The following is a 14,067-nucleotide window of genomic DNA, read 5'->3' on the forward strand; positions in this document are numbered from 1 at the left end:
GGACCCGACAGTGGGCAGACTCTTGTCCAGAAACTCTCAGGCTGTTTAAGTCCCTGAGCTGACGATGACGTGGGGGGCGTGGGGGAGGGAGGCGAGTTCGACAAAGATGCCATCAAGTCCAGAGCTAACACCGGGACAGACCAGAGCAGTGAGAAAGCAGTGATCCTGGGAACCGGCTGGGGGTCCCTCCTTCAGCACACCCCTCGGTGACACACGCAGCCCCCGACCCGGCATTCGTGCAAATACAGCCCACAAGTGGCACAAGGTCACTTTGGGGGTTTTGATCCCATTAGGATGACGGTCCCAGATCAAGCATCGTTTATTTTCAAAGTGAGATCGGAAATGCAGTTCAGGAAGTGGGCCCAGGGATCGCAGCCACAGGGTGCTGAGGGCCTGGGCCGCGGGCGTCACCACGGGTCACCTGGAAGGGGAGACAGACCGCTCACGGGACACAGCGGCCAGCTCAGAGTGGCAGCAACAGCGATGCCAGCAGGCAGAGGATACTCGCCCTTCACTCCTCCCGTCTAAGGGGGCGGGGGGCTCCTCCCACGGGGACCCTCCTCATGACATGGAGCCCAGGGAGGAAGAGTGAGTTTGGAAGAAGGAACTGGGCATGCTCAGCTCTGTGGGCACCTTGGAGCCAGCAGGATCCCTGGGACTATGGCTTCCCAGTCTTGCCTGGGACTGATTTTGAACTGGGTCCTGAAGGGTAGTTTGCCAAGAACAGCAATGGGGAAAGGCCACCCCAGGAAGTGGGGTCACAGAGTGTGAAAGATTACTGCGAAGGGAGGCGACTGCTGGAGAGGCAGGTACCAAACCGGACACACAGAGTGTGGAGTGAAGCCGGTGAGGCATGGCCACAGGTTCCTGCACGGGCAGCAGGCAGGGAGCGGCTGGGGCTTAAGGTGTAGGCCCTCCACCTTCTCAGAGCCGCAGGCCAGCCCTCGAAGCTGTGAGGGCCATCTCCTTCCTGAGACCTCAGTGCAGACAGCCCTGCAGACCCAGGGCAGCGCTGAGGAGAAAGAAAATCAGAAACCCCAGCCCTGCAGACAAGGAGGCCCACAGAGTGCCGCCTGCAGCTCCCACAGTTTGAGGAAGGGGCGGCCGTGTGAACTGTGTGCAAACTGTGACCTGCAGAGCCCGGAACAGACAAGTCTGCAGAGAGAGACAGAGACTCGCGGTTCCCAGGGGCTGGGGATGCAGGGAAGTGGCATGCCTGCTGCTGGGGTGGGTTTCTCTCTGGGTGAGGAAATGTTCTGGAATGCGATACTGTGACGGTTGCAGAGTTCTGTGAATGTAACAGAAATAACAGAATTGTGTGGTATGTGATTTGCAACTCAATAAAGTTGTTATATGTGAAAAGACAGACGAAGGAAGATGTGGTCGTGGGGGCTGGCCCTGCCCTCCCGTGCCCCGGAGCGCCCCTCCAGCTCCCGGTCGGCTGCACATCAAAATCAACAGTCGGAGAAGATGGTGGAGGCGAGGAAGAGATCGGAGGGCGGCCCTGAAGATGAGGCCACCGGCCTGGACAGGGGTAGGCCAAGCATTGGCCCTCAGGCCTGGAGAACGCCCTCGGGGGGCCCGAGGGGGTCCTGGGAGACCCCTGGGCTGGGGAGGAGCTCAGTCAAAGATTTCTCCTGACTGAACACCATCTGTAACAGACGAGGAGGAAGGCTCTGGGCCTGAACGGGTGGGTAAGAGTCCCCTGGGGATGAGCAGGGCCAATGGGCTGCTTCCTCCTCACAGAGAAGGAAGGCCCTGCGCTCCCACTGCCCAGGAGGGACGGAGCCAGGGAGAGGTGGCCAGAGGGGCTGCCAGCTAAACCCGGGGAGCCCTGCCCTGGGTGGCAAGTCCGACAAGCCCTCCTGGGAGACACTGCTCCTGGCCCGGCCCCAGGCAGCTTCCTGAGGTCAAAGACCGCTACTCAGGGGGGACAGGGACCCGCAGGTGCTCTGGGAATGGGCTCCGACCGGCTTTGCTGGGGAAGCAGCCCCCAAGCCACGCCCCCTCCCAGAGATGCCCAGGGCCTGGTTCCTCGGAGTATGGAGCGTGCCCCCAGGGCTGCCACGGGCCGACCCTGGCCACCTGCTCACCGGTCCTGGAGCCGGTCCTGCGTGTCCTTCAGCCTGGCCTTCAGGTGCCTGATGCACACCTCCTTCTGCTGCAGCGGCGTCAGGTACTGCTCCGGGGTGGGCGGCTTGATGCCGTGGTTGTCGCTGCACAGCATGTACTTCATGGAGCGCCTGCAAGGGGGCGCTCGTCAGCCAGGAGGGACGGAGAGCAGGGCCAGGGGCAGGCCCGGCCTCCAGGGAGCAAGAGGAGGCCAGCCCCACCACCCAGGTCCACGGCCACCAGGGCTTCAGGCCAGGCCTCCCGGACAGGCCCCGGGGCTCCAGGACACCCCCCTTTTCTGGAAGGTGGGTTTACCAGAGCTCTTCTGAGGGAGAACCACAGTCAGGGTGGGGAGCCCCGGCTCCTCTAGGTGGGGGTGGGGAGACCGGCTACAGGACATACTGACACCACCTCCATCCATCCGGTCCCAGAGCGCTCAGGCGCCCAGTCCCCCAACCCGAACAAGGCCGGGGCGCCTCTCCTCCTCGTAATTTGTGCACACACTCCCTGGGCGTGCACATCGGAGCACACGGACTCCCGGCCCGTTTGCGCCTGCATGTCCACATACATGAGCACACACCCATGCCCACGCATCCCCACCCTCTCTCTACGGGCACAGGCACAGGTGAGGACCCCATGCATGTGTTCATACAAATGCACCCCCCCTTTACTCTGGGGCACATGTGAACACACATGTAGACACTGCTGGCCCCGGACCCAATGTACCCCCAGGTGGCAGCGGCTGGCTGTGCACTGCTCCGGGGGCCACGTGCTCCCCAGCACGAGGTGGCACAGGCGTGTGTGTGGTGAGTGCACCCTGGTCCCACCAGTGCAGAGGAGGGAGGGCCAAGGCTTTCACCCTGAGAAGGAGGGCACCCCAATTCCACCAACAGAGCACGGCCCGGCCGCCCGGGCTCCCAGCTTCCTGCCTGCCGGTTGGTCTGTTCACGAACCCCCGTGGATCTTGGCTGAAAACCCTGGGCAGGTTTCTCACACAACTTGGCAGGGGACTGGCTGCCACCCAGCTCGGCTCCTTTGGGGCGGGGGCTCCCAGTCTAGGGAGGGACAGTGGCACCGGGAGGGCCACTGCTGCAGCGGCCAAGTCGCTGGGCTCCTGGTTCCTGTGACGAGGCGCAGAGGAGGCGGGGCGGAGCTCAGGGGCGCCTCGCTGGGGGCGCTAAGAAGTCTCTTTCCAAAAGACAAGCAAGCCAGCAAGCGCCCCGCAGCCCCACGCGCGGGCCCTGTGGACTTCCTGGACCCTGCAAGGACTGCGGGGATCACAGCTCCGTGCCTGGGGGCGGGGAACCAGGGTTAGTAATGCTAGTAAGTGGAGGCTTAGCGAGGAAGTAACTTCCCATTTGCTTTCATGAGTGTTTTCCCCAAGATAACATTTAACACTCACACATTTCAGTCACTAGCTCTGTCTTTGTGGGAAAACATTTATCCGTGGGGAGAGAAATGCACTGTAACTCAAGCCTCTCCGCTGTTCCCTCGGAGAGCCCAGCCACCTGCAGGGAGGCCCCGGCGGCCCCTGCTCTCCCACAGCAGGCTCTCCGCGGGCGAGAGGACCCTTCCCCGGCAGAGGGCAGCCTCCGCGGGCCTGCAGTTGTGACATGCATACGAAAATCTGCTACTGAAAGAAAAACAGTAGAGATGTCAATTATGAACTTTTAAAAATGTAAGTGGCCCGGCCAGTGTTGCTCAGTGGTTGAGCATCAGCCCATGAACTAGGAGGTCATGGTTTGATTCCCGGTCAGGGCACACGCCTGGGTTGCGGACTCGATCCCCAGTAAGGGGTGTGCAGGAGGCAGCTGATCAATGATTCTCATCATTGATGTTTCTCTCTCTCTCTCCCTCTCCCTTCCTCTCTCTGAAAATGCATGTGTACACTTTAAAATATACTAGTAAGTGTACGCATCCGTCTTCCTCATGCCCTGTGTTCTGGAGTGGGGTTACCAACGGAATTCTGGGGCATGCGTCCTGCACACGTGTGTCAACCCATCACTCGTGTCACCCATCACTCGTGTGTCATGGTGGACAACTCTGCGAACTGCTGCCTCAGCACAACCCGAACATCACTTCACACAAATGACACCCTCTCCACTGGGACGGGCAGACGAGTCCTCCCGGGGGTGCTCTGGCCACGGGCTGCAGGCCGTCTTCCGGCCGGGACTCCCACGGAGGACCGGAGTCCCCCTGACGGCAGTTCCCATTCGGATGGAGACTTGGGGATGGGAGGTGACCGAATCCCAAGCCCCCAGTCTTCTGCCTTCCCCTGCATTTCAGCGCTGGCGACAGGCTTGTGCCGTCGTCACAGCTCTAACTCCCTGGTCTCCGAGGACCCACGGCTCCCCTTGCCCTGCCTCCAGCCCGATCCCGCTTCTCAGGTCTCTGTTCGCCTTTCCTGAGGGCGCACCCCAGCCTTTGTCCCCCACTTTGCTTTCCAAACCCGCTCCCCTCAGCCCCCCTCAGGGTGTCCCCCCAGGAAAGCAAGCGGCAGAAGCTGCGAGGTGCCCTCCAACACTGTGCCCGGGAGCACATAGCTCTGCCCGCCCTGGGCCTGCACGTCACCCAGCTCCACAGCGCGGGGTACACGGGGAGGGGTCCCCTGTCAGAGCCGGGGACCAGTGAGCGGGGGCTTTGGGCTTTTACCATTTTCCTTCCTGGGCATCAACCCACTGCCTGGAGGTGTGGGAGCCACATGTGACGAGGACAAGAGCCACACACCGAGGACGGTGAGCAGGAAGAGCGCATCCCTCCCCGTGGGCCCAGGACACTGTCTGTGGAGACTCACAGCGGGACAGCATCACCCCCATCTCTCAGACACAGGGCTGAGGCTCAGAGAGGAAGTGACCTGCTTGGGGCCGCACAGCCAGTGCATGTGGGGGTGGTGAGGACGCCCACTCCCGCCCCCCAGGGCACCCAGGCTCCCAGGCAGCCGGCCCGGCCAGGCCGGAGGGGAGGCGGTTACCTGGGCGTGGGGCTGCCGTCGCTGCCCTTGCAGGAGCCCGAGGTGCTGCTGCCGCTGAGAGAGGAGGTGCCGTAGGCGTCCCGCATGCTCACGGGGGGAGAGGTGCGCCTGGAGGCGGGGAGAGGGGGCAGGTGCTCGTCCTGGCTGGTGGGCAGCTGCGGACACGGGGCGAGCACTGCCAGGCCGCTGCGGCCCAAAGCGCCCCCACTTCGGGGTCACCGCCGGGAGAGAAGCAGCGGGGAACCGGGGATGCACAGACAGGGTGACAGAACAGACAGTGCAAATCAAGATGGAAAACCAGAAGGAGGCCGGTCCTCCTGACTCCCCAGGGCAGGAATGGAGGCCGGACAGGCTGCAGGCCAACGGGGGGGGGGGGGGGGGGAGGGGGGTGGCAATCTGCCCTTAAAGGGTCCCCTGAGCCCAGAGGAGGAGGTCCTGCATGGACCGAGTCACAGGTGGAGAAGATGGGGCAGCGGAGGAGAGGCAGGAGGGCGCTGCGTGGAGGACGGCGTGGCATCCCTCTGACTGTGAAGGCCGAACAGCACTGATGAGGGCGGGACCAGTGGTGTGTGCCTTCAGAGAACTGCACACCCACCGTGCCAGTCGAGCCCCGAACAGTCCCAGGAGGGGCCGAGAGCCCATTTTAAAGATGGGAAGACTAGGGAAACGCCTCGCAAGGTGGCGGCAGAGTGGGGACTCCCTCCCATCCTCCGAGGCCGGTCTGGGCCCGGGGGAGACTCACCTGCGGGATCCAGCAGAGGCCCGTCTACTGCCCTGCAGGGACATGGCCATGAGGCTGCGGGTCCGGGTGAGGGGTGGGATGGGCGGTGTCCCCGGGGCTGAGGAGAGAGGGCGCGTTGGGGGGGCCGCGGCGAGGGCCGGGCCGGGCCACGTCATCCTCTCGCTGGGGCCGCTGCCCGGCATGGCTTCTCCTTGCACCCTTCAGCAGGGTACCCAGCACTGAGCGAGGGCCTGGCAGGCCAGGCTCTGGCCACAGTGGCTCCGGGCACCCGGCTTCAAATGACTGGCAGAGCCTCAGGGCAGCCAGAGATCATCGGTCCCAGCCCGTGCTCTCCAGGCGGGCGGCCGTGCGGCACGGAGCAGAGGCCTCGGCCAAGGTCACACAGGCATCGGCAGCGCCTGCTGACTCCGGCAGCACCGAGTCGTCTCTGCTACCGGCCAGCCCCCCGGGCCCCTGACACTCAGACCCCGATCCTCCCCCCTCGGCGGGGGCTGCAGGCTGGAGGGCTCCCGGAGCAGGACCAGGACCCCCAAATTACGCTGGGCTAGTCTCGACGTCACCTTCCCAGAGTGCCCGCTGGCGTGTGGCTCGGGGCTTCCCGTCTACAGGGGAGACAAGACAGACCAACAGACCAGCACACGTGTAGAAAGACATATGGATACACACGGTCGTGAAAAGGCACCATGCCCCGGACATTCCACGTGAACATGCTCAGGGGACCTGCGCGCGGTGCAGGACATGCAGCGGCCCTCCCGCACACGTGCTGCACACACATGCCCGCACCATGCAGGGGCGCGTGCTGATCCTGCCGTGCACAGGAGCTCAGGGCGCAGGCGCAGAGCAGGTGAGCACTGGGGCGGGGGGAGCAGAAGCCCCCGCGGGCTGGCTCGGGGGCTGGGCCCGGGAGGAGGTGACCGTGCCTGCGGAGGCCCCTCCTCGGTCCTCCTGACAGAGGGCAGGGGGACGCAGGCCCTCTGGCGCCAGCCTAGGAGTCGCTAGGCCCCTCTCCTGGGACCCTACAGGGGTTTAAGGAGGGGAGGCCCCAGGCCGGGCGGGGTGTGAGCTGCTGGGGGAAGTGGCTTCTGGGGCACTAGCCCAGGGCTCCTGGAGTCCCAGGTGGAGGGCCTGGGCCCTTGCAGCCAACATGCCAGTCCTGTGGCTGCTCCAGAGACCCGCCCCCTTCTCCCACGCTCAGGGCAGGGAGTCAGGACAGGAGCCTGGGTTACAGGAGACTCGCTGAGGACGCTGGACCCCACACCTGCCCCCATGCCGGGAAGCAAGCATTCACCAAGCCCCGCTCGCCCGTCTCGGACCCCAGGCCGAGCACGTTACGTACATTCCGCCATCGACTCCTCCCAACAACCCTATGAGGAAGTGCTGTGGTTAGTCCCTTTACAGATGAGGGCTCCCAGAGGGAAGGGACTGGCCCACGTCACACCCAGGGGCGGCGGGGCCAACACCAGATGCTCAGGGGCTGGACCTCAAACCCTGGAGTCCCCGGGCCGGGCACCACCCCTTCCCACGTCAGGGCCCCCGGGGGCCCGGCCATCCCGGCCAGCGGCGGGGCCGCCTCCTGAGCAGACAAAGGCGCTCCTCAGCGGCCGGTTTCCTGGCCGTGACACAGATGCGGCCTGTCCCCCCGCGGGCCGGACACAGCCAGCATTGTCTGCACCGGGGTGTCGGGTGCCGGCGCAGGAGCCTCCGACACCCTGCCTGTCACCTGAGCTGCTCGCCCGTGCTTGGTGACGCGGCCCACCCATCACGGCCCGTCACCCAGCCAGGGCCTTCTGGGACTGTAGGGCCGGCACCCGGAGGAGGAACCACGGGACAGGGCCGGGGGCAACAATGGTGCCCCCACACAGGCCACCTGCCTCCCGAGCACAGGAGGACTGGGCCAGGATGGCGGGGCGGGGCTGGGGCTGCTGGCCCTCCCTCATGGGTGGGCCACGGCCTCCAGGATCCCCTGCCCTGGCCTGAACCCGGTGTGGCCCGGTGACCATGCTGAGTGCTTTTGGGTGCCCCGCCCATTTCTTCAAACATCAACCTTCACGGCAAGCGGGGTTTGGGATCACATTTTGGCCAAGGTCACGCGGCTGCAGGTCTGACAGACCCTGGTTGCTAGGCCCCGCCAGCCCGGCCTCGCTGGCATCGTCCCGTGTCCCCAGCTCCCTCTGCTTTTGGGAGGAGGCAAAGCGGAGGCTGTGCCTCCAGGAGGAGACCTCTCAGCAGGGGCAGGACTCAGACCCGAGCTCGGGCCTCGCTCTCCCGGGCCGGCTGGGGTGCGTGCTGCTAAGGAGCTTGGGTGGGAAAGGCCAAGTGGAATTCTAGTCCCAGGTCCTGGGAGGAGGCGAGATGCCTGGCCCGCCTGGGAGCGGCGTGTGGCCTCGGTACAATGAGGGCCTTGTCCCAGCTGTCCCTCCCCTACCTTGCTTGGCAACCCCACTCCTCCCCCTCCTGGGCTCCTTCTTCCTTTCCTTCCTTCCTGGCGGGGGCTGGGAGTGGGGGTGGGGTTGGGGGTGGGAAGGGGACTGCGTTTGTACCTGGATGAAGCCCACAGTCTCCTGGGAGGCCAGGGCCAGCCATTCACCCAGGCCGGCGGTGGAAGAGGCGTTTCCCCTGCTGGGAGGGACCTTGCCGGCAGGGTCCTCAGGGGAGGGCAGAAGGCAGCCAGGCCCAAAGGCAGCCACCTTCTAGGATCCTGCTCAGAAGTCCCGGTGTGGGGCCTGTGCGCTCTCAGCTCCTCCCTCCCCTCCAGGCCCCAGCGAAGGCAGGTTGCCATGGCATTTGTCACCACGCTGCCTGCTGGCCCAGAGTCCCCGCAGGCCTGTCCCCAGGCGGCCAGAGGCTGCCACTGGAACGGAGGGCGGAAAGGAAGCCCTTAGCCAAGGGTCGTAGTCTCTCTTCATCTCAACCCCAAGGAACTCCAGCCCCTTCTCCCTCCTGCCTCCCTCCAGTTCCCCACCTGCCGGACCCACCCCTGTGGTCAGTCCCTCACACGCCCAGCATTTCCTGAGGACCCACAAGGGGGGTCTGGGGGGTACAGGAGGCTCTCGGGAACAGCAGAGGGAAGATGCAGGAATAGAGTCGAAGAGGTCCGGGCTCAAATCCCAGCTCTGTCACCCTGCAGCCGCAGGCCTCCTCCTCTGTCAGTGGGGCTATGCTAGAACGCGCCTCCTGTGGTCACTGTGAGAATGACACGGGATGATGCATGACGGGGCTGAGCCCAGTGCCCATCACCCGACACACTCCAGAAGGGGAATGCCAGTCATTGAGAAGTGCATCCCTGCAGTGCATGTGACCTTCAGAACAGGAACGCATCCACGGCATGACGGTGGCCTCAGGACGGCCAGGGGAAGCTGCTCCAAAAAGGAATGTGCACGGGCCCCGGAGGATGACCAGGAGTTCACCAGGCAGGGCCAGTGAGCAGGAAGCAAGAGGCCGGGCACAGGCACAGCTGCTCAGGACGCGAGGGGCCTGGTGAGGGCCCAGTCCCAGCGGGGTGAGGCTGCAGGAGAGGGCGGGGCCCAGCCACACGGAGCTGCATCAGCCGGGGTCTCGCCCTCTGGGCCACAGGAGGTCACGGAGGAACGCCACCGGACTGGCTCTGCAGAGAGCCCCGCGGGCAGGGGGCCTTGGTGGCTGGGAAGGGACAAGAGTAGAGGCAGGGAGATGAGGCAGGAGGTTACCAAACACTCCCAGGTGAGAAACGGGAAGGCCCGGGCCAGGGCGGCCGCGGGAGCAATGGACAAGAGGCCCGAAACTCCCTCAGAACTCACCGGAGGCGCCCGACTAGGTAAAGATCAGGGCAAAACTCTTAACCCCGAGTCCAGGGCCCTCTCATGTGTCCCCTTCCACCTGCTCTCAGCTGCTGCTATTCCTCCCCACCCCCCCCCCCCGCCCCCAGGAAAGCCATTCTCTGCTCGCACAGTTCTGCCTGGGCTGTCCGACCATCCTGCAGCCCTCCCCGCCCCCCACCCTGTCCCCACGCACACACCCACGCTGGGCCGTCTCCCATCACTTACTGTCAGGACCACTTGGCATGCCAGGCCTGGGGTTGAAACACCACCCTCTGGGAGTTTCATACAAATGAACACAACCAACACACAACTGTACATAACACAAGGGCGTAAACAGGCACGGTTGATGAGCCCAGGGGTTGGGTTGGATGGCCTGAGATGCTGCTAGAGCCAACCTTCTCTGACTCTAATCCCAGGGCTGTTCTGGGAGCAATGGGCCTCTCGCCAGGCTTCCTCCCCCTTCGAGCACGAGGACCCGGGTTCAGTCCCCACAGCTGTAGCATCGGGACGCTGCATCCTCTAAGACACTACGGCATTTCACCCCACCAGCAAGTCACGGGGGAGAAACCGGGCGCGTGGGTTAATCTAATAGTCTAGCTAAGTGAAAGTCCCTGCACATCCTATAAATTATCCTTTTTCAAAGAATTAGCCGTCAATACCCGAAGAGAGCTTCCTAAAACCCAGCCAAGGGAACAGCACGATCTGCGTCTGATGACTCACGCCGCCGACAGCCGCGCCAAGCAGAACCTCGCAACCAGCAGAATGGAATTTGGGGGGGGGGGGTCCCCTCTGCCAAGGCAACGCGGGAACACAGAGCATCCCCCCACCCGACAGCAGAGCAGCGGCCGGTGCTCCCAGAGGGCGGACGCGGAGAGAAGGGGGAGGAGAAAGGCCGGCCTGGGAGCCTGCCACGCGGCCCCAGGGATGGCAGCGGGTTGTGCTCTGAGGGGCACTCACGGCCGAGCTCAGTGACCCGCCCACTGGCTTCACAACCTGGCCAGCCACCCGCTCCTCGGCGCTACCAGCCAACCCCGGGGCCTTCCTTTCTGGACCTGGGGAGGAGGTAGGGGTGGCATTGCTCCAGCTGGCTTCCTGGTCCTGCCCACGCTACCCTCCGAGCTGGAACCATGGGTGGGAGCCACTGGACGCCTCCTTCTCACCATGGCAACCCCGGCTCAATGGCAGGGCAGGCCCACCGCTGGGCCAAATGCCGTCTGGCTTCCTACGGCAACCAGGACGGGACCGAGGGCTGAGGTGGCTGCGACACAGGACTCTCTGGGGGTCAGACTCCCGTGTCTGGGAACCTCCCAGAGAGCCTGCCCCGGGGCTGCTGAGGGGTGAGCTCGGGCCTCTGCCCCGCTGCCCCCGACGAGGCTGCTCTTGGGCGTGTCCTACATGTGGACGATCCGAAGGAAGACGACCCTTTATTTTTATTTATTTTACTTTTTAAAAAATTATTTTTTAAAAGATATATTTTTATTGATTTTAGAGAGGAAGGGAGAGGAAGAGAAAGATCGAAACATCAATGATGAGAGAGAATCATTGATCGGCTGCCTCCTGCACGCCCCCTACTGGGCACATAACCTCCTGGTTCATAGGTAGATGCTCAACCACGGAGCCATGCTGGTTGGGCTGGAACTGACTTTTAAAGAGGGATTTGCAGATTAAAATCCTATGTAATGCACAGTTCCCACAAGGGGATACTATCTCACATCCGCTAGGATGGCTATAATATAAGAGATGGGCAAGTCGAGGTGAGAATGTGAAGAAACGGGAACCTTCGTGCATCGCTAGTGGGCGTGTGAAACGGCGCAGCTGCTGTGGAAAACCGTCTGGCGGCTCCTCCAAAGCGAAACACAGAATCACATGACACAGCAGTTCCCCCCGAGGGTACGTGCCCGCGGAGCAGGAGGAGGTGTTCACACAGATACCTGAACGGGATATCCACAGAGCACTAGGCACGGGAGCCAAAAGGAGGAAACAGCCCCGTGCCCGTCGATGGAGGAGCGGGCACACACACGCCGTCTATCCATGGAATGGAATACCAGCTCGTTGCAGAAACAACGGGCTGCTGACACTGCCCCCACAGGCCCGGCCGGGGCCACACGATGCCAAAGGGAAGAAGCCGAGCACGAAGACCACATATTGTAGGGTTCCGTTTATAGGAAATGTCCAGAGTTGGTAAATCCACAGAGACAGAAGGCACATTAGTGGGTGCCAAGGGTTGGGGGAAGGAGGAATAGCAAGTGACTTAGTTGGCATGCAGTTTCTTTCGGGGCTGATAAAAAAGTTCTGAAATTAGGTAGTGGTGATGAATACACAACTCTGGGACTATACTAAAAACCCTTGAATTGTGTACCTTTTAAAAGGGGGAAAGTTATGGTATGTGGATTATCCTATCTAATAAAAAGGGAATATGCTAATTGTCCATCACTCTGTCACAAAGATGGCTGCACCCACAGCTGAGGCCAAGTTCCCTTAAGGAGCCTTAATGAGCAATCAGCAGGGACCTGAGGCTATGCCCTCCCCCACCCCCGTGGGGCTTGACAGGGGACCTCAGGCCCTGCCCCCCGCCCTGGCGTCAGGCTGGGGGACCTCAGGCCGCGCCTCCTGCCTTGGCACCAGGCTGGGGGACCTGAGGCCACGTCCCCCCCAGGGCTTGACGGGGAACCTCAAGGTGCGCTTCCCGTCCTGGTGCTGGGCTAGGGGACCTCAGGCCGCACCCCCTGCCCCAGCGCCAGGCCCGGGGACCTGAGGCTGCACGCCCTTGCTTGGTAGGGCTTGACAGGGACCTCAGGCTATGCTCCCCACCCAGAGGGGCTTGACGGGGGACCTCAAGGTGCACCCCCAGTGCTGGATTGGGGGAACTCAGGCGGCGCCTCCCGCCCAGTGGGGCTTGACGGGGGATCTCAGGCCACGACCCCCACCTGGCAGGACTTAACAGGGGACTTCAAGGCACGCCCCCCACCCCATCTGGGGGACCTCAGGCCATGCCCCCCCATCCTGGCACCAGGCCAGGGGACCTGAGGCTAAGCCCCCTGCCTGGTGGGGCTTGACAAGGGTGGGACTGGCCGGGTCTGGATCTAGCCCAATGGAGGGGGTGGGCGGCTGGGTCTGGGTCTCACGCGATTTTGAGGCGCATGTGGGTGGGCGGGGACTTGACTCTGGGTCCCCCTTTTAATGTGCATGAATTTCGTGCACCGGACCACTAGTATCTCAATAAAAAGCAAACGTGAAAGTCTGTGTAACACATGTGTAAAATGAACATCTGCAGAAGGACAGGCCTGGTCCAGGAAGGGAAGGAAGCTGCCCGGGGTGGCTCAGCAAGGAGCTCCAGGACGGGCTCGGACCGGCCTCCTCCATCCCCCTGACTTCAGGGGCTTCCCCGGTGCTCCCGCCTCTGGTCGGCCGGGGGGAGACAGGCGCTCAGGCTGCCCCTTTGGAAGGCTTGGCAAACCCACTCACCCATCTGGTCCTCTCACGCTCCCTGTGGAGGGAGGCCAGGTAGAGGCCGTTCCGTCTGACCCATGGGACACCTGAAGCTGCAGAGGTGGCAAGATCACTCAAGGTCAGACCTCGGACGTCCAGGTCATGAGCACCTGCATTTCTACTGCATCATGAAGGTCTCACGAAACGAGAGATCTGGGACACATACCATTTTGCTGCATAAAAGACAAAAAATCTACTTGCCCAGGAGACTCTCAGACCACGGTGAGATGAGGGGGTTATATCCCTACATCCTGGCCTCCTCAAGCTTCCATAAAACCAGACATCACAGAAACAGGAGGAAAGCAGGGCAAGGAGGCCAGTGACAAAGAGATTCTTCACGTCGTCTCCCGAACCAGGGCAAGTCTCTCCTGCTCCTCCAAGAACCAGCCACGCGGGCCAGGGAGAAGCCCTCATGCGAGGACCACCGTCCCCCATTCTTCCAGCGGCTGCTGCAGCCCAGTCTTCAGCACAGGCCCTGGGCGAGGCCACCACCGAGGGGCCCTCAGCTCCCCTGCGCCACACCACACGGTCCTCCTTGGTCCCCCTGGGCCTTCTTAACCTCTTCGGTCTCAGCTGCCTCATGTACTCAGTGGGAATCACCTCCCGACCCTGCCCGCCTCTTCAGGATGCAGCCAAGGCAGGGAATGGAGGACGGGGGAAGTTCTCAGACAACTGGAAGACCGGACACTTCTTGCTATTACTCCTACCACCTCTTTTAAAAATAATTTTATTTTTATTGATTTCAGAGAGGAAGGGAGAGGGAGAGAGAGAGAAAAACATCAATGATGAGAATCACTGATCGCCTGCCTCCTGCACTCCCCCTAATGGAGATGGAGCCCACAACCCGGGCATGTGCCTCAACCGGGAATAGAACCACGACCTCCTGGTTCATAGGTCAACACCTAACCACTGAGCCACACCGGCCGGCTTACTACTACCACCTCTTGAAGGGGATC

At 62.7% G+C, this 14,067-nt stretch overlaps 1 protein-coding gene across 2 annotated transcripts in view; it reads right to left on the reverse strand.

Moving 5' to 3' along the window:
- The window catches only part of SNPH (syntaphilin), a gene marked incomplete at both ends in the record, with an annotated part of 37,140 nt that overhangs the window by 1,850 nt on the left and 21,223 nt on the right, over positions 1-14,067 (reverse strand). The window contains 3 exons of one of the 2 annotated variants that reach the window (XM_079785296.1): positions 2,094-2,243; positions 5,084-5,191; positions 5,826-5,922. In XM_079785296.1, coding sequence (XP_079641422.1) covers positions 2,094-2,243; positions 5,084-5,191; positions 5,826-5,875 — 308 coding nt within the window. Of the gene's footprint in view, positions 1-2,093; positions 2,244-5,083; positions 5,192-5,825; positions 6,008-14,067 lie in introns of those variants that run through there. The other variant, XM_079785295.1, reaches the window with a different exon arrangement.

Source organism: Cnephaeus nilssonii, assembly GCF_951640355.1.
Source record: "Cnephaeus nilssonii genome assembly, chromosome: 11".
In the NCBI taxonomy this organism is placed as follows: Eukaryota; Metazoa; Chordata; class Mammalia; order Chiroptera; family Vespertilionidae; genus Cnephaeus; species Cnephaeus nilssonii.